The sequence below is a fragment of the Ochlerotatus camptorhynchus genome, unplaced genomic scaffold, assembly GCF_037179485.1.
Source record: "Ochlerotatus camptorhynchus isolate MF236.1 unplaced genomic scaffold, CSIRO-AGI_Acam_v1.1 ptg000284l, whole genome shotgun sequence".
NCBI classification, from domain to species: domain Eukaryota; kingdom Metazoa; phylum Arthropoda; class Insecta; order Diptera; family Culicidae; genus Ochlerotatus; species Ochlerotatus camptorhynchus.
The window spans coordinates 5246884-5266559 of record NW_027040773.1 but is presented as its reverse complement, the minus strand read 5'-3'; the positions used below and the strand labels follow the sequence as shown (position 1 = coordinate 5266559).

Below are 19676 nucleotides of genomic sequence, written 5' to 3'. Positions count from 1 at the left end.
CGAACATGAACACATAGCAACGATTACTACGATTTCTCTTACTCGTGTCTACTTTGAACCGCGCGCGACGAGCACGTGGCCTCTTTTCTATTAACAATTTTTCCCTAACTCAATTAAATCCTCGGTTGATTGTACGAAGTTGGCACTCGCTCGAGATGCCTTTGGACTTTTAGGCGTGGTCTGCTTCCGAAGGCTTAGCCCAAGGGTGTAGAAATTATTGAAGTTCGATGCTAGCGCCACTTTGCTGCTACTGTTTGCAGACAGCTTATTATATCTACTATAACCGGTAGGATTCTCACTAATGGCAGTGTTATTGTTTTCGACGTTGGCAGTTGCACTATCGAAGTCATCATAATTATTGGCAGTGGGGGCAGCTTTTGTGGAGAACCTCAGATTGTTGTGGCTGGCGCTGGGTGACGTCTGTAGGTCTCCCGAACCGTATGGATTGTTACGGTTAACCGTAAGAGAGCTCAGGGTACTGGCATAGTTGCTCTGGAAGAAGCTAGTCGTAGCACGTTCCCAATCTTCGATGTTGTCTATGTAGGTCTCTCCCTCGGTTAGGTATTTTGGGCCTCCATTTCTTCGAAAGAATTCACCCGTTTTGGCAATGATGTACGATTTTTTCCTGGCAAAATCATACCGTAAGTTGGGTCTCGGTGAAAACCCGGATTTCCTATAGATGGCCGTTCGGGCGCGGATTTCCTCCTCTTCTTGAACTTTGGTGTCGAATTGAAGACATTCGAGAAGATCCATAATCACTGGACCAGTCGTTGGTTTGGGGGCTGCAGAGGCAGCAAGGCGCGATACTTGCAGAACATTTTGGACCGGCTTCACTGGGAGAATACGCAGCCGGTCTTTCTTAGCGGTGCTTTTTGGAGTGATCCGATGGCCTCGCAGCTGGAGGTTTAGTCCCATGTAGGCTGGTGTTTTTGGAATCACTTGCTTGTAGATCATTTCAAATGAACCGGTGCTCGCGTTCAGGTCGTGGCGGCGGTCGATGACAACTGCAATAACAGAAAAGTAAAAATTAAGTTAAATTGATGTCATTGCAATGTTGTGGTAGATGCACTACACGCTAACTTGAAAGTACCCATTAATGGTTGAAAAAGACCCATTTTGAAGAAAAGTGGCTTAACTCATTAAATGAGTAAATTTTTTACCCAATAATGAGTATCTGTTACCCATTAATGAGTAATTGTTAATCATTAATGGGTAACAGATACTCATTAATGGGTAAAATTGTTTAATCATTAATGAGTTAAGCCACTTTTCTTCAAAATGGGTCTTTTTTTACTCATTAATAAGTACTTTCAAGTTAGCGTGTAACGTCCAACTTGAGGTAATTATGAAATTGTGTTTTTATACAAAATGTGGGTCAACTTTAACACTTTTTCATATGCACAGAATGGGAATAGATTTTAGCGATTTTTGCTATGGGGTGTCCCACACCAAATTTCATCACAGAGAAAAAGCTGTAGAAAATTACCCATTGGGTATTTTCTATTGAAAATTTGGGTAGAAGTAGTTTAGAGTGTATTGTTTACACTGTATTTTTATCGTTGCCAGTTTTTCGAAAAACGTGTGATTAAACGTTACTACGAAACTCTGTGCATCGAACGGAAGGAGAAATGCTTTCAGAATAGATGTTCTATTAGTGATCAGGATCACAAGCGTGTCGTGAAAGCGTTTAAGTGGAATCCCAATGCTTCGATCAGGAATGTGGCCAAAAAGTTGAATCTGTTCAAGTCTTTCGTTCAGAGAGTCAAGAACCGAGAGGGACTGCATACGTAAAAAGTACAGAAGGCTCCAAATCGTGACGAACGGCAAAATACGGTGGGAAAGTCACGGGCCCGGAATCTGTACATCCAGGTGCTGACGAAGCCTCATTGTCTCATAATGGATGATCATACTTACGTCAAGGTGGAATTCCGGCAGCTTCCGGGGCCACTGTTCTTCACCACCTAGCACAAGTTTGATGTTCCGGAGGAAGTAAGGAAGCAGAAACTTTCAAAGTTTTCCAAGAAATATATGATTTGGCAAGCGATCTGCTCATGTGGCAAACGGATTGTGCCGTTCGTGACTACCGGGACGGTAAACGGGGAGATCTACCTCAAGTGGTGTCTACAGAAGCGTCTGCTTCGTCTGTTGAAGTAACACGATCTTCTGGCCGGATCTAGCTTCATGTCACTATTCAGATGTTGTCATGGAGTGGTATGAAGCAAACGGGGTCACTTTCGTACCCAAGGAAATCTGAGGCCTGATTACATTTTAAACCAAACGATTTATAATCAACGTTTATACCAAAAATGTATAAAATTTAATCATTCTTGTGTAGAAAGCTTATAAAAACCAGAAGAAGAAGCAATGGTCACAAAACTCTTCACCGGATTACAGAAGATTAGACAATAGACGTCTTAAATTCAAGTGAGAATATTAATCTTCAACAGATACCAGTAGACAGGGTAATTTTCCAAGTAACAATTTAGGTTTCATTAGGGTTCTTCTAGGTCGGTAAATGCTAGGAAATGCGCAATACAGATCCGATTAAGATCACTAGCCTCTTCCTAGCAACTCCTATCCCTACCTCCCCGTGGTACCGGCCGGGAACTGTGAGCAACCTTAGGGAAGATCGGGTAACCAACACCGGTGGGAACTTTGGTCATAGGCTGACAGGGAACGGGGGGATGGTTTGCTTCGGCAAGCCTGAACGTATGTTCTCCAGGAGGAGCGGCTCACAACAGCGTCTGTTCCCCATGTTAGGGGCAGCTGATCTACGTCCGAGTGCCAGTGAAGGACTCTAAGCACAACTGTGCACCATGGTCCTCCGGAAAGTTAGGGGGTTGGTGTCAGGCCCTGCGAGCCAGCCGGAAAAAAGCATTGCAATGGAAGATCAGCAACATAGGAATACGAATCAAGACCAACGGCAACGACCCTAGCGACGAAATAGTACTTGCAATTGGAAACTCGGCACGTGGAACTGTCGATCTCTCAATTTCATCGGGAGCACCCCAATACTCGCCAATCTACTGAAGGACCGCGGATTCGGCATCGTAGCGCTGCAGGAGGTGTGTTGGACAGGATCCATGGTGCGAACGTTTAGAGTTAATCATACCATCTACCAGAGTTGCGACAACACACGCGAGCTGGGGTGATCGGTTGGTAGCCGATCGACGAAAGAATGCGCATGTTGAAGATCAAGGGCCGATTCTTCAACTTTAGCATAATCAACGTGCACAGCCCTCACTCCGGAAGCACTTATGATGACAAGGACGCATTTTACGCGCAGCTCGACCGCGAGTACGATCGCTGCCCAAGCCACGACGTCAAGATCATCATAGGAGACCTAAACGCTTAGGTAGGCCAGGCAGGAGGAGGAATTCAGATAGACGATTGGAAAGTTTAGCGCCCACCAGCTGACGAACGGGAATGGCCTGCGACTCATCGATTTCGCCGCCTCCAAGAACATGGCCATACGTAGCACATTTTTCCAACACAGCCTTACACCTGGAGATCACCACAGCAGACGGAATCGCAAATCGACCACTTTCTGATTGATGGACGGCACTTCTCCGACATTATCGACGTCAGGACATCGACTCTGACCACTACCTGGTCATGGTCAAACTGCGCCCAAAACTTTCCGTCATCAACAATGTACGGTACCGACGCCCGCCACGGTACAACCTAGAGCGACTGAAGCAACCGACTGATGTCGCCTTAACATACGTGCAGAATCTTGAGACAGCGTTGCCAGAGGAGGGTGAGCTCGATGTACCCCCTCTAGAGAATTGCAGGAGTACAGTAAAAGCAGCCATCACCGACGCAGCCGAGAGCACCATCGGGTACGTGGAGAGAAGTTCGACGAGGAGTGCAGAGCGATTTTGGAGGAGAAGAACGCAGCGCGGGTGGTAATGCTGCAGTATGGAACCCGACAGAACGTGGAACGGTATAAACAGAAGCGGAAACAACAGACCCGCATCTTTCGGGAGAAAAAACGCCGCCTGGAAGAAGCGGAGTGCGAGAAAATGGAACTGCTGTGCCGTTCCCAAGAAACATGGAAGTTCTACCAGAAGCTCAAAGCATCCCGCAACGGCTTCGTGCCGCGAGCCGAAAGGTGCAAGGATAAGGACGGGAGCCTCTTGATGGACGGACGTGAGGTGATTGAAAGGTGGAAGCAGCACTCCGATGCGCACCTGAATGGCGAGGATAACGTTGGCACGGGAGACCAGCACAATGGAGGAAACGACTATGTCAGTGCAGCAGAGGACGGAACTGACCCAACTCCCACGATGAGGGAAGTTAAGGATGCCATTCAGTAGCTCAAAAACAACAAAGCAGCTGGTAAGGATGGTATCGCAGCTGAACTCATCAAGATGGGCCAAGAATAGTTGGTCACCTGCCTGCACCGGATGATAGTCAGGATCTGGGAAACACAACAGCTACCGGAGGAGTGGAAGGAGGGGGTAATCTGCCCATTCACAAGAAAGGCGACCATTTGCAATGTGAGAACTTAAGAGCGATCACCATTTTGAATGCCGCCTACAAAGTGCTATCATAGATCATCTTCCATCGTCTATGTATGTATGTAATGTATGTAAGGTAGCCACCATCCCTTCAAAGATCTTGTCTTGTATGCAGCTCCACTTAATAGCAAGATCAATTTGAGCTACCGATCTGAATTCACAATATCGATGTATGAAGGGCCAAAAACGGAGGTGCGGACCCGTAAGCAGAGACACTTACGCGAAATCCACGGGAATTTATGGATCTCCTTCCAACGATACGATCTAACAAATCGGATAACGCAATTCGCAATACTTATTAAGCTTTCTACAGGATGGTTTGTAAAAAAGGGCGCGTCAATCTCACTGAAACTGTTGGAGTAGAATTCACACCACCACAATCGAATCGGTAGGATAAAGAAAATGATAGTGTTTATTCCCTCCTAGACTCCGGTTGTCATACCACTCCATCGTCCAGTCCCAGGTCAAATAATACCCTGATGCTCCCTCCCAACCCAGTATTTATTTATATAATGAAAATATATGTAATAGAGAAATGAAATATTTCAGAACATTAAATATGAAATAATGACTATAAATTTATCTATAGTTGATATTCTGCAATGAAAATAATAATTATTTTACATATAATAAGATGCAGCTCTATGTTTCTTCAGCTCACAATATCAAGTGGATGTAACACTTAAATCTCTAATTACTAATAATGTACGGATGTAAATGCAAAGTGTAAAGTGTGATGTATAACGAACATGACTAACAATAAAATGGGATTACGAGAAAAATAAAAGAAAGATCTCACCCGATATGTTGCAAAGGAATCCATGACATCACGATGATTTCGAAGAGCTCCAATAGTTATGCTGCCGCTACTTCTTCAACCGGTGTTAAAAACAGCACTCTCGCCTTTCCGTTCTCACACAGCAGCGCAAACCCCATCAACCACGAAATACACTCTAGCTGCTCCAACTAGGGGGATCTCAGCAGAGAAAAAAAGGACTGCATCCACTTTCCATCACCAATCACTCGCGACGCCAGCTCCTCACAGGCCGAATCAACTCGCGACCAACGCCAAAATCAGAACCAAAAACTCCAAAAGCTCCTGGAAAGCTGATCAGACTGATCAAATCAACGATGGACGTTGTGCAAAACTGCCTAAGGGTTTCGAGTGAACTATCCAGTTCATTCGAATCTCGCCGGGGACTGCGACAAGGTGACGGACTCTCATGCCTACTCTTCAACATCGCTCTAGAAGGTGTAATGCGACGAGCCGGGCTCAACAGTCGGGGTACGATTTTCACGAAATCCGGTCAATTTGTGTGCTTTGCGGACGACATGGACATTATCGCAAGAACATTTGGAACGGTGGCAGAACTATAAACCCGCCTGAAACACGAAGCAGCAAAGGTCGGACTGGTGGTGAGTGCGTCAAAAACAAAGTACATGCTAGTAGGCGGAACCGAACATGACAAGATTCGTCTAGGAAGTAATGTCACGATAGACGGGGATACTTTCGAGGTAGTGGAGGAATTCGTTTACCTTGGATCCTTACTGACGGCTGACAACAATGTGAGTCGTGAAATATGAAGGCGCATCATCAGTGGAAGTCGAGCCTACTACGGGCTCCAGAAGAAACTACGGTCAAAAATGATTCACCCCCGCACCAAATGTACCATGTACAGAACGCTAATTTCATTTAAAATGCTTCCGCATTTTCCTAATTCTCATCAAAACCTTCCTGAAGTTCTCGGATCCTCATATTACCTTATTTGCCGTTCCGTTTCGCATCGTTCCATTTCGCTTTTCTCCATTCCATCTACTAAATGTCGTTTGAGCTATTTTCAATTTGCACGGCGTGCAGATTAGTGCTAAGGTTAAAAGCGGTCATATTACCGGGGGTCCACAGTATTTTTTTTTTAATCTTTGACGTTTTTTGTGTATTATGTGCGAGAAACATGTCGTTCAAAATTTAAAAGCATAAAAAATATTACATTGACGGTGTATCAAAAATCATCACGGCGGGGCGGCAATTCAAAATCGTCGGCGGCGGCGCACAGGTCTAGAAATGTAATAAACATGTCCAAAAGACCAATACTTAAAAAATATTTTGAAGAATATCAGGTTTCATGAAGTGCCCTCAAGGTTAAAATAGCATACTGTTGTATTTTGTAAAACGTGCGAGTTTTCATGGGATATAGGCCATAGTAGGGCAAGGAATAACATTTACCCCTAAGTGCAGGATTTTAAGACTCTCATGCTTACCTCGTATCGTATCCTCCACGCACTGCGGACAAAGTCGCGCGGTAACACTTGTGCTAGGCGCCAAATCCGGACTCGAATTGATCTCAATCAACCATGGGTAGAAATCCTCCGTAATCATGAAATCCGCTCCGTACAGTTCAAACGTATTAGGTCTACGATCCATATTATCCTGACAGGCCAGTAACGACCCAATGATTGCCTTCTGCATTCCCGGATAAATTCGTTCGGACCACATTTCGTACTTGTCTATCTGGCGCAGGTACGCCTGAAAGGTGTGACAGTCCCACATGTTCTCGTGGGGAAGCCGTTCGTCCCGGACTGCATTGTGGTACTTCTTCTGGATGGCATGATTGGTCAGGTGTACCGATTCGTGGTAGTTCATAAGATTGTACTGCTGCGAACTGAAGCGGAGGTAACTTTCCTTGTAGAACCATATAATCAACGGCTGCACGCTGGTAATCATGAACCACTGCCGGATGTCGAACTTGGTGTTGTGAATGATTAAGGGGCGTTCTGTGGGGGAGGAGGAAAGAGTAGAAACATCGAAAACGATTGATTAGCTATAGTTCTATGTAGATACATGCTAGTTATATAGTCAAGTCCTTGTATCCATTCCGGTAGTCGGCTGGCAGCCAACCGATATGGAAAATCTCCCAGTACAGAAATATGCTGCATTCAAAATCGCAACAATGTCGATGTCAGGCCTCACAAGTTTCAAATACCTTATTTCCATTGCACATACGCGGTTACAATAAGCTGTTTATGCACATGGCAACATATAAAAGCAAAGTTTTACATAATCGGTTCCCCCTCCCTAAACAAGTACCGACAACCAAATACAATAAATCAACTTGAAAATGGGAACATATTGCAAGTTGCCGAGACAAGTCCGGGAGCACGACAAACTGTTACATACACTCGGAGGGCTTGACTTTGGCCCTTGATTTACACCTGCCTTCCCACAGGAACGAGCGCAACAAAGCTTTCCTATTGACTTGTAAAATGGAATTGTATCGTTGCGTGACGTAGACACAATTATGCTTGTTAAATGGATAATGTTTTACCATTTTATTGCCGGGTGTGTAATTTACTATGCAATGTTTGAGGAATCTTTTGAAGCATATATTAGGTGAGCTGATGTTGAAATTTTCCGCATGTTTCATCCATAGAAGTGTCTAATCGAAAACCATGAACCGCAGATGCTTGTCAGGTCAACCAGGCTGTATGTTGCCTCATTTCCCTATATCTTTTGCAAACTTACATACATACAAAATTTCTGAAATCTGTTGTGAGTCAGTTCTGATGGAGAATTTCATAGGAATGTTGAGGACAATTCCAAAGAATTTCTAGGAGCAGTTCAAGAAATTTCGAACAGAATTCATGTGGATTTTTTGGAGAATACCTTGGGAATACTGAATACTTTATATTGTGTTTATATGAATATGGGAGAATTTAAGATTTGTTTTAATGGCTTATAATAAAGAAGTTATGAAGAGAATTTCAAGGGAATTTAAAACAGTAATTACAATAATTGTTGAGAGAAATTTTGGGACTAGCTGTCATCCTCAATGTGTAAACGATGCACACTGCACTGTGGTCCGAAACGACAATTTAGCGTCAATACATTATTTACTCCGTTTCTAATAATTTTAGGTGGTAAGTGTTTTCGTAGAAGTTGTTTATAATTAAATGGGCCTTACTTCTATTGAAATGAAATGAAGGTCCTCATTTTATCTTAAATCGGGAAGCAAACTTAGTTGGTTAGAAGATTTTTTGCAAAACTGTAGAATAACAAAAAATTCAAGCAACTTTCCTGAAGACATGTTTTTTCTAGCCCTTCTTTTGACCATGCTAACAATTTTTTTGCTTTGAACTAGGGTGCCCCTAAACAAAAATCAGTTTTTTTAATTGAACTTTTTTGTTTCAAATGTTTCGAAAAAGTGCTCTTTATGTAGAAGAGTAGTAGGCTAACATTTTTTGACGTAGACTACGTCTTACGGGAAGATCCTGGGGGTAAATTGAAAATCTAAAATTGCGACCGTCACGAAAAGGTGTAAGGTTTTGAACGCTTATAACTTTGTCATTTATTAATGAAATTAAAATCCAAATACACCTATCGATGGGAAATAACTCTCATAATCTGCTACAATAAACTTTTTTTTTATTTTATCACTGTTTTCATGAAATAAACGTTCTCCTCAAACCCAGTCTTCATAATAGAGTACCATTTGGTTGCACATCGTGCTGCTTGAACCTGGAAGGTTATAAAACAGCGCTGCTTTTGTGATTCAACTCATTTTCGCTTTGGACGGCTGGTGAGCAGGTAGCAGTAGCAGAAGCATTATCAGCAGCAGTAGGAAGACAGCGGTTCCTGTCAAGCGGGCAGCGTTCAAGTTTTGCACCTCGAACCTTGCGCGTCGTTCCCGTCGAGATCACTGGCTGCTGGCAGCGCCATCGCCTCCATGGCGCAAGCGCTCCAAAGTGTATCCACCTCCTTGCCTGAATGATAACGATCCCGCGTTCTACAAATCTCGATTACTTTTTCGAAAGGACATATCACCTTTTGTAAACAACGCATTTTATCGTCGGTTTGGCGTAACTGATACCTCGCCCACGCATACTAACACCACTATATCAGGTTCGGGAAAATTTCCCCTATCTGATGGTAGTGTTAGCATGGGTGGGTGACCTACCAGTTACGCCAAATCGACGATCAAATGAGTTGTTTACAAAAGCTGATGCGTCCCTTCGAAAAAGTAATCAAGAAATACTTCTTGGGCTGTGTCAAATTTAGCTCGTGGTTAAACGTGACATTTCGAAAGTTATTTTCAATGTTCGAAAATCCCGGAAATTGATCAGTTTTCAAACAGAACTCAGCCACTGTTGCCAAAATTTAACTACTTACGCTGGGTTTAGACTAGGCAAGTCATTTGATCAATTCAGTTGAATTCAATTGGCTTGAAAAGTTGAGCCTGGTTCAACTTTTTTCAATTCAAGCGAGTTGGCATGGTTTACACGTTAAATCCGCGTTCAAGTCAGTTGAATTCAACTGACTTAATCAATTGAATTGCCCTGGCTGAACTCAGTTTTATTCGATAACTCATCTGTCACTTTTAACCACGAGTTAAATTTAACTCACCCATTGGGACACAGTCTTGGAAGTAAAATTAGGGACCATCCATAAATGACGTCGAATTTTGTCGATCAATTAACCCTCCTTCCTCCTCGTAGCGTGTTTTTCTATACCAAATATATGACCGGTCACAACTTCTGAAACCCCTCTCCCCCCTCAACTACTACGCTATTTATGAAAATTCCCTAAGCATTGGGCAACAGTGAAAATCAGCAGCTCACACACAAAACGGGTTGGACATTTATGTGAAATTTCGGTATTGATCGTGAATATCTCGCGATCAGAACATTTTAACTTGAAATCCCTCCATATAATTCTCGGTACATCTTTTGCCTATTGCCTTCTAAAAAGTAGAAGGGTCTGGGCCTAGGGGCACGAACGGAAGCTTGACGTAGGACCGCTAGTGGACGAAATAAATGTGAAGAGCATTTAGTTCTTTTAATTGATCAATTATCTTTTATCTCAACTCTTTCCGTTTTTGAATTGTAGGCGTACCAAATTTGTAGTAATCTTTTTCAAAGAGAAAGTTGATTAAGAGAATCAATCAAAATCACTTGCATCCCTGCTTACAACTTTGGTTACAAGATTACAACTCTGGGACTTGGGGACTTGTGGTTCTGAATCTGGAGAAACAAGCACAGATAAATTCTATTCCAACTCTTTACTGATGGAAGCTTGATGGCCCTGAAAAGGGCCGTTTTATTGAAGAGGACAACCATGGCCACTTGCGCTTGGCGTGTTTAGTGTAGGTAACAGCATCACGGACCTCATTTTCCAGGAACACCTTCAGCACACCTCGTAGATCAGACCGGAGATACGTTTGACACCACCACGACGAGCCAGACGATCGATGGCGGTTATCTCGAAGAACTTTGCGATGACGCTTGGCGCCTCCTTTACCAGACCTTTTCCGCCTTTGTCACGACCAGTCAATTGTTGCTTGTTAGGCGTAAAGGAGTGGACTAGCCACCACCTTTCTACTGCTGCTATTGCTGTTCACCACGCCGTCCGAACCAAAAATGAGCTAATGCCATACAGCAACGCTCTTTTATATCTTTTCAGGTTAAAGTAGAATGATGTGCAACCAAGTGGTATAAAAGCTACAAAGACTCCTCCCATTATGAGTAGTTTGCTATCAAGTAGCGACACTGGCTCTTTTCCTTTTGCATCATGGCGAATAAGAACGACCCAAATTTGAGTTTAGTTCACTCATAATCGCCAAAAGTGCAGGAACTCAGCGATGAGTAAATTTGTCTCATGGTTTCCTGTGAAAAACCTAAAAAATCTGCCAGAAAATGAGGAAATTGAAGAAAATTTTATTCAGTCTCGGAGAAGTACCAATAGACTGAGTGAATCCAATCGTTATTTTTCTCAAATTCGGGAATTTTTCCCTGGAAAATCCTGGAAAAACCTGGGAAAACATGAGGTAAATTTACTCATCGCTGAGTTCCTGCACTTTATTTCTGATTTCTGAGATAACTAAACTCAAATTTGGGTCGTTCTCATTCGCCGTGATATCACCTTGAAAGATATCGGCGCCGGTGGTTAGCGTGGTTACCTCTCACCCCAGCAGGCCTGGGTCCAATCTCACTCGGCGCCACCGGCATGTTCTTAGGCATAACATCTCTGATCACGCCTTCCTTCGGGAAGTAAAGCCGTTAGTCCCCGGTTGAGTTGATGGGTCGATTGGTAGGGTCCAGGTGTGGGAGCTGCCTCCTTGGCGTCGGTAGCATTGGCGCTCAGTACGGAAAACAAATCTCGCGTCACTTTTCAATAGGTCCTATCTACATTGATTGATTCTCTTCATCGACACTCTCTTTCGTAAATAACTCGGCTTCACAAATGTTTCCTGCCGTCTTCGTCGAATTAGAGTAGCATTTTGTGTGGTCGTTGTTCTGAATATGGACAAACAGGTGACAGCATCACGGGTCTCATTTATCAGGAACACCAGCACACCTCGTAAATCAGACCGGAGATACACCGCCAGACGCCGCCACGGCGAGCCAGACGACGGATGGTGGTTATCTCGAAGAATTTGCGTTTGGTTCTGAATATGGCGATGAGTGTGCAACATATTACGCAATTCCATCTTCCCTATTCGAACGCGCCCGAGGATCGGAGGCGAATGTCACTTGACTTGTTTCGTCTACTTACTACTCTTTGACGACTGTGCTGGGGAAGCAGCATATGCATGTAGGTAATTGGTGGATTTTTTAGTTAATTCGACGCTTTTGGACAATGCTGGACATTTACTAGTTTTTCAATAGTTTCTTGTTAAAAATCAACATTCGGAAGCATTGTTATTGATACGTAGCCATATTTCTGATCGATTGGTGATAAAATTATTGAAATTAGACCAGGGGCAGCTGAGTTATTAACGTTCAAAATCTTTCTTAATTGGTTACATGTTCCATTTTCGGTTTTCACAAAGTGTACCCCCATATAGAAATCAAAGACGTAGTCCTACGTCAAAAAAAATTGTCTTTTTAAGATTTATCCATCCATCACATCCATTATTTTGCATAAGAAAATGTGGTGTTTCTGTGGTGGGAAAAAAGGAATTCCATACACAGATTACAGATTTCTGTACCAAGCACTATATATGCTTTTAGATAAGCTATGAAAGTAAAGGAGATGGCACCCCTATCTCTACTAATAACAAGTGTAGCGAGCATATGTGATCACATTTTTATGCTGGCTACGAAAAGAAGGCGGCGTGTCAGGCCCTCGATGAAAGTCCATCCTACTTGGAGAATTATGCTATACACGGTAACCGCAAAATACCCAATAATGACTACATAGTAAGCATTTTCGAGGGAAACTGGGACTACCCATTAAATGAGTAAAATTTTACCCATTTATGAGTAATTACAACTACAAAAATAAGTAGTAAGTATTCATTTGTGACTCATTTAATGGGTAGTCCCAGTCTCCCTCGAAAATGCTTACTATGTAGTCATTATTGAGTATTTTGCGGTTACCGTGTAGAACGATTTACAAAATCCCTGATTTTTTGCTGATGGGGCGAGGCATAGCACACACTATTTCAAAACTACCCAAATTTGGGTAGAATCCACCCAGATCGGTCAATACTGAACCTACCCAAAAATGGGTAAACTTTGTTGGGAGTGACAAGTTGACAAATGAACAACATTCACAGAAAAACAAAACTACCCACCGCTTGGGTTTTTTAAACTCAAATTTGAGTTATTTGACCTCTGCCCGTTTCATTTCCTCTCGCTATTGTTGTCAAAAATAGAACGAAAGATTCGACTCAATCGTCTAGTTCCGTACGAGAAGCCAAAATTGAGTAATATGCGATATACCCAAATTTGAGTTAATTGAACTTAATTTTGGGTAGAAAAAATTGAAAATAACTTAGCGATGGGTATTTTTTTTTTGCCGTGCTTAAATGCAAACTACACTCAAAAATAATACAATTCGTTAATAGATTAAAAAATAAACATTTTTCAAATTCACCGGTTGTATACGCTCCATAGATTAAATTTTTACACTATCATAACTTAAACTTTATACCAAGTATGAATAGCAGTCAAAAAGCCTTCCCAAAGTATTCATGTCTAGGGTGATTATTTCTTACCACACCTAGATACTGCAAGCGGTAGGTGGGTAGGTGGCGCGTTTTGTTTTTTGTTTTTACCGTGGTCCAAGCTGGCGGTCATTAGTGCATATTATGGAAATTGTGTCGATTAGACTGGAACTGGTGGAAAATCTGACCATTACGTGGAATCCGTTGATTGAGTTTCATGGTGTTTCACAAAAAGTGGCGCATTCGGGTGCTCTACCGCTGTCTATTGTAGGTTTGCTTACATTTGTTAGGTTGTGAATGATTAGCTAATGGGAAATTTATTTCAGCTGCTGACGTCGAATTTGGTCCATCATGGGGAAGACGAGGAGGGAATCTTCGGATTCATGGAGGAGGACATCAGGAATGAGGAAGCTCGTATCCGAGGACAAAAGTGCTACATCTGCAAGGAGCGGTATGCTACCGTTACTTGCTGCGTAGAGCAGTGCTTCTGTACATTTCATACGCTCTGTGGGATGCGGAAAAGGTGCCTGTTGCATACGAGCGATCCATGGATACGTTCCAGTCGTGGTGCGATAAGCTCGTAGCGCTGATGGATAAGGTGAAATACTCTGAGACCGAGGCCGTTGGGATTTGCAACGATGAGATGGGACCTACAGGAAGCTGGAATCGATTCGTGCCCCGTGTTGTCCGAATGGCTGGTTCCATCGGAGCTGCGTGGCACAGCTTCCCCATTCGGCGGGGTACTTTCTCAAGTGCCCTTTGTGCAGCAACAAGGACGACTTTAGCCAGGAGATGCAGCAGCGTATGATTTATATACCGGAAAAGTAAGTGAGGCGGAGGTGGGTGAATCGGTATTGGAATACTGAATATTTTTCATTTGTTCTAGGGATGCCTCGTGGGAGCTGGTAACTGGTCAAGAAGATTTGACTGCCACGAGGGGCTTCCGTCGAAAAGTTGCTTCGAGCCATACCGGTCGTAAGGCTCGAGAAGCTCAGCTCGAAAAAGATCAAATCGTTGACTTCTCCGAAGAATGAAGTATCCTCCGTGTTCGATTTCAACTATCGTGTGAAGTTGAACAAAAAGCAGCGTCGAAAATCGATGGTAGAATTGCAGTCCATCAAGGAGGTCATCCGTTCCGACACGGATATGCTAACGGATGCCTCGGCGGAACAGGAGATCGTACGTACCAAAACGCCTGCCCAGAAATCCTTTGCCAAGCAGTTCAAACTAATGCTTCTCGGGTCCATATCCGAACCAAGAAAACGGTCGACCAGAGAGTCTGATCCGGAGCACGATTGCAAAAGATTTGATTGCTTCACCAAGGTTTTCACTTTTCTAAGAAAATAAATTATACATTATTTGAATTTATTGCTTTTCAATCAATAAAAATACCAACATTAAAAGGACAGTGATCAAATACATTGTATAGATAATCCACCGGTAAACTACGCATGAATATTCAAAAGATAAACTATACCCCTTATACTTCAAGTTTATACTAGGCTCGTTTTGTTGGCAACTAAACGAAGCCTGGGGTCAACCAGGCGAATAGCGTTTTAGTGTGATTTTTATACTAATTAGTTTAATTTTTTTTCTGAGTGTACTTTGAGCTGGTTTATCCAAATTTGGCTTATCGTACGGAACATGGGAGATGAGTGAAAAGAACTTAATTTTGGGTTGTTTTGAATTTCTGTGTTGACATGAATCCGATCGACGTTGTTCATTTGTCAACTTGGCACTCTCAACACAGTTTACCCATTATTGGGTAGGTTCAGTTTTGACCGATCTGGGTGGATTCTACCAAAATTTTGGAAGTTTTGAAATAGCGTGCAAGCCATTCGATTGCAAAATTCTCCAAATAGGTACAGTCGAGTTTTTTTTGACGTTGGATAACGTCTTTCGGCAACATACGGGGGTACAAAATTGAAAACAGTCATTTTGGATGCGTTACGAAAAATTAAAAGATTTTGAACGATAATAACTCAACCGTCTCTCGATAGATTTACGAGATAATGGCATCAATCGATTGGAAATATTTCTAGCAATTTGCTGAATGTTTCAAAACTATTTTTTTCATTCTGTAAACTATTTAAAAATGGTTAAAAGTAAACCATTGTCTAAAGATGGTGAAAATCGATTGATTTTTTTATATTCTTATACTTTCTCCAACCGAGACATCAGATGCGAATATCTGACACCTCTGATATTTTCTGTTCTACTATATAAGCGTCCAACAAGGTCGCCCGTTCCATCATTTTCTATCCGATCGTCGACCCAGCAGCAGAGCAGCAGTACCAGAGCAGCAGTACCAGAGCAGCGGCAGCAGAGCCTGGGGCAAAAGGGCAACTACGCCGAGTGCGTTGGTGCCAGTGCTCCGGTATACTGGGGCGCCGTCATGGAATGCCCAGCTGCTGCAGTTCTCAGTCGGTCTTATTCACCGTCTGCTCCGCAAGGGCAACTACGCCAAGCGCGTTGGAAAAATGGCCCTTTTCAGGGCCACAAATTTATCAAGAAAGAGTTTAACGTACGTATGCGAGTATCTGACACCTCTGATATTTTCTGTTCTACTATATAAGCGTCCAACAAGGTCGCCCGTTCCATCATTGTCAACTACATCAGCCCAACAAAACGGCCCTTTTCAGTGCCACCAAACTTTCGCAAAAGAGTTATTAAGGAATATTCCTAACATATAATATACACAATTAAGTACAACACATAACAGACGTTATCCAACGCCAACCCTGCGGTCGTATCTAGTATACAACCCTTCCAACTTTTTTCAGTTTTAGGTACTGAAATTCGACAGTGAGCATTCAAAAGGGCCTACCTGCAAATTCTCTTCATCGATTTTCTTTTTTACATTGCTACAGCTAAGCGAAACAATTAAAGCTGAACATTGCATTAGGTCCTAATTAACATTGGCAAGATTCTTTTCGTCAACTTTCTCCATGTTTCCCCTCGGCCATTCCCAGGTATTTTCAGCACACAGATCGATAAAAGAAGCTTTTATCTAGCATCTAATACGACAAACACAACAAGAAACGGTTATATGCTCAAATTATTAACGAAAGAGAAAGTCGACGAAGAGAATCGATCAATGTTACTTAGGACGTAATGCAATGTAGTGCTGTAACAGGTTGTATTGGCTATCAACAGCAACAGTAAACGCACCGAGAAATGTTAATCCAAGCGAGTTATTAACAAAAGAGAAAATCGATCATCGGGGTTACGTCCTTATGTATGCTCACTGTCGAAATTGTAATCTGTGATCTGTGTATGGAAGTCATTTTCTCCCACCACAGAAACGCTCTGTGTTCTTATGCCAAATAATGCATGTGCGTCTACAAAACACGAATGAAATCTTTTAAAAAATAGCAATATTTAGTAAAAAACAAAAAAAAATCTCAATCGGTAGATAAAAGATGTACCGAGAACTTATTGAAGACTAGCTGAGTGTGCCTGGCCTTGCTGGGATGTCACTGTTATTGTTTGCCATAACATCTACCGGAAATTACACATAATCTGTCCGTATACAGAGGACAGTGGAGTCAAAATTCCTAGAAATTCCTCCACCACTGAAAAAGTTGTTAGCAACCGAAGACCCTTCTCTGTTGCATAATCGGTACAAAAAATACTTTTTATGCCCCGCCCCATTCTTTAGGGAAGTATCTTTTGTGCCGTGTATAAAAAAGGACGGACTTGAGTTGTTAATCTAAGTGCATAAATAAGGCTACCGACGATTTTTTTTTGTGCCATGTACTCTATTTTGAAGTCTGTGACAGGGAAATCACAAATCGTGTGTCATCAAAATACATGGCATGTTGAAAGATTGAAAATTTTCTCTCTCAAATTTGATTTTTTTTTGTTTGCTGTGGACTGGTAGTAAGCGGGTAAAAAACTGTAAGGGAGAACACTTGTTTTATTTAACTGTAGCTTGTTAAACAACAATTTTAGGGAAAAAAAACTTAGCGATAAGACCAATTAATGGTTTCTTTAGGTTGTCGTCAACCTTTTTTACCTGATGAGGCTTGATGCCGTATTATTTCCACTGTTACCAATTTCTATTTGGGGATTTTTATTCCTAACTACCATTTTATGAAAAAGAGATATTTTTATGAAAAACCTAATTTGTCGAAATTATGTCTCTGAATCGGCTACATTGAGGAAAATGGTTACATAAAAAGTACAACATTAGTTAGCTAACATATACAGTACAAAATTAAATGAAAAGCCTTCCGACCACCACATTACACAATCTGTTCATGCGGTGATAAAACATTCCATATTACTTTTAAAGCAAATCTTGCTACAGACTCTTTACATTTCCTGGTAATGGAGACACAGATCAATTTTTTTAAAAATTACATGAGAATCGTTAACACACTTACCTATATACTTCTGGATGACATATCTTGTTTTGCTCACAATCGGTGGATTCACCATCGTGATAATCTGCTTAATATTGTTCATCAAGTGAATCCCTCTTCCACGGCACTTGTTGCCCGGTTTGACGATCCATATATTCAGATACCCATCCAGCGCGTACTGCGGCCAGTGATTTTTTATCTGCTCCAGCACCGACTTGGCTTCCGCAACATAATTCCCAATTACATTCGTTTCCTCTCGCTCTTTCATCACCTGAATAGTACCACCCTCGTGGGTCAACAGGAAATGGTGCGTCAGAAATACATCCCAGTCGTGGTCCCAAATCTTCACATCCTCCTCCACGTCGATGTCGTTGTGGAGACAATAATCCAGGTACTCTTTGCAGCGGGTTAGTGCGAAGTTGATACACGAACCCGGAACTTTTCCCTCGTCCGATAGGATGGCATCCATTCCTTCTTTGTCATACGTCTCCACCAACCACTTCAGAAGACCCATCGAGGCCGTCAGGCGGAAGTTATCGATGAATTCGTTCAGCTCTTCAGGGTTCCAGACGTTGTAGCATCGTGGGAAGTAGGTTTCCGACATACCTTCTTCGTAAAACCAGTGAAAATCGTGCAAAGCCGAGCAGAGACCTTCTTTGGTGGTGAACGGTGCCTTGCTGAAGCGGTTGATGATCAATGAAGAATTTTTCGTCATATCTAGCCAATCGGCCTTCTCCCTGCGAGCTGTCCACAGAAGGTCGATGGGTGTATGCTCCAGGAAGCGGGACATAATGCTTCGTTCACATTTAACGATGTGGTTCTTACGTGATTCACCTGGCTTTCGTTCCGGGAGCTGTTGAACTAGATCCTCCAAAATGAACCCTGAGGAAGAGGTGTTGGCCTGAGGTTTTGCCCTAAACCCGTCGAGCTTTTCCACCCAACCCCTTTCGACCAAAGCTCGCCGCACGGTATGGAACGACCCCCGCACAAGAAACACCCGATGATGTTTGGAGGCATCCTGCACCTTCTTCCTGAGCTCGTTCAACCGATCAGCGTTGATCCAGTTATTTTTAAACGGATTTATGAATTTAACCGTCGCTGTCAGAGGGCCCACGTTCCCATCGATAGTCTTAATTGCCACCGTTTTGACCTCCTTATCGTCCTCATTTCCACTGCCACCACAGCTGGTAGTCCCAGATTTTCTTTTCGTCCCATTCGCCGTTACATTGCTGTCCGGTCGACTGCCTTCGTTATCCTTGTCATTTTCACTTTCTATATCCTTTTCACTGGAACTAGAACTAGCATCGGAGCATTTATCACTATCACCATTGGTACTGTTGGTACTGCTGCTACTACAGCTATTGATTTCGTCCTCCATCGTCAACGAAACTGTGACACAGGAAACCTCATTTTTCGAAAAGCACCGAAATATTTATGCCCATTGCGCCCAAATCTCTTCCCTGAATAAAACAACCCAAAACGAAACGAAACGAAAAAAAAAGACTCAACACCGAACCCACACCAGACAGCTTCTTTCTCCGCGCGCCACGACGCGTTACACTACCAGTACTAAGCACTCGGAAGCCACTAAGCACCTACAGCAACCCAACACCACCCACAACCCACGCTCTGTTAGATCAAACCCTTTCCCGCCGAAAGGAGGAAATCACCAGCACTATCACTCACTCACACTCACGATTCCAGTTCCCACCCACCCAACGGTTCCTCTGCTCAGCACACTTCCGGGTCCTCCCTCTCACTCACTCCACTCCACACTGGTGGTCCTTCACTCTGTTCCTCGGATCTTTTTTCCTAGTACCTCCGAACGGTTCCACGGTTGATCT

The 19676-nt window shown here is 42.9% G+C and overlaps 1 protein-coding gene across 1 annotated transcript; it reads right to left on the bottom strand.

Moving 5' to 3' along the window:
* Positions 1–90: 90 nt before the first annotated feature.
* LOC135706542 (tubulin glycylase 3A-like) lies at positions 91–19235 on the bottom strand. The gene is made up of 4 exons (XM_065228177.1): positions 17854–19235; positions 6783–7295; positions 641–1004; positions 91–580 (listed from the first exon to the last, which is right to left on the bottom strand). The coding sequence occupies exons 1-4, from the start codon at positions 19208–19210 to the stop codon at positions 91–93; spliced, it is 2724 nt and encodes a 907-aa protein (XP_065084249.1). The 5' UTR covers positions 19211–19235.
* Positions 19236–19676: the final 441 nt, after the last annotated feature.

Coding starts and splice junctions, on each gene's coding strand:
- LOC135706542 (XM_065228177.1), bottom strand. CDS start 19,210: ATGGAGGACGAAATCAATAGCTGTAGTAGCAGCAGTACCAACAGTACC. Junction 7,296..17,853: donor TGTCATCCAGAAGTATATAG/GTAAGTGTGTTA, acceptor CCTCCCCCACAG/AACGCCCCTTAATCATTCAC. Junction 1,005..6,782: donor CGTGGAGGATACGATACGAG/GTAAGCATGAGA, acceptor CTGTTATTGCAG/TTGTCATCGACCGCCGCCAC.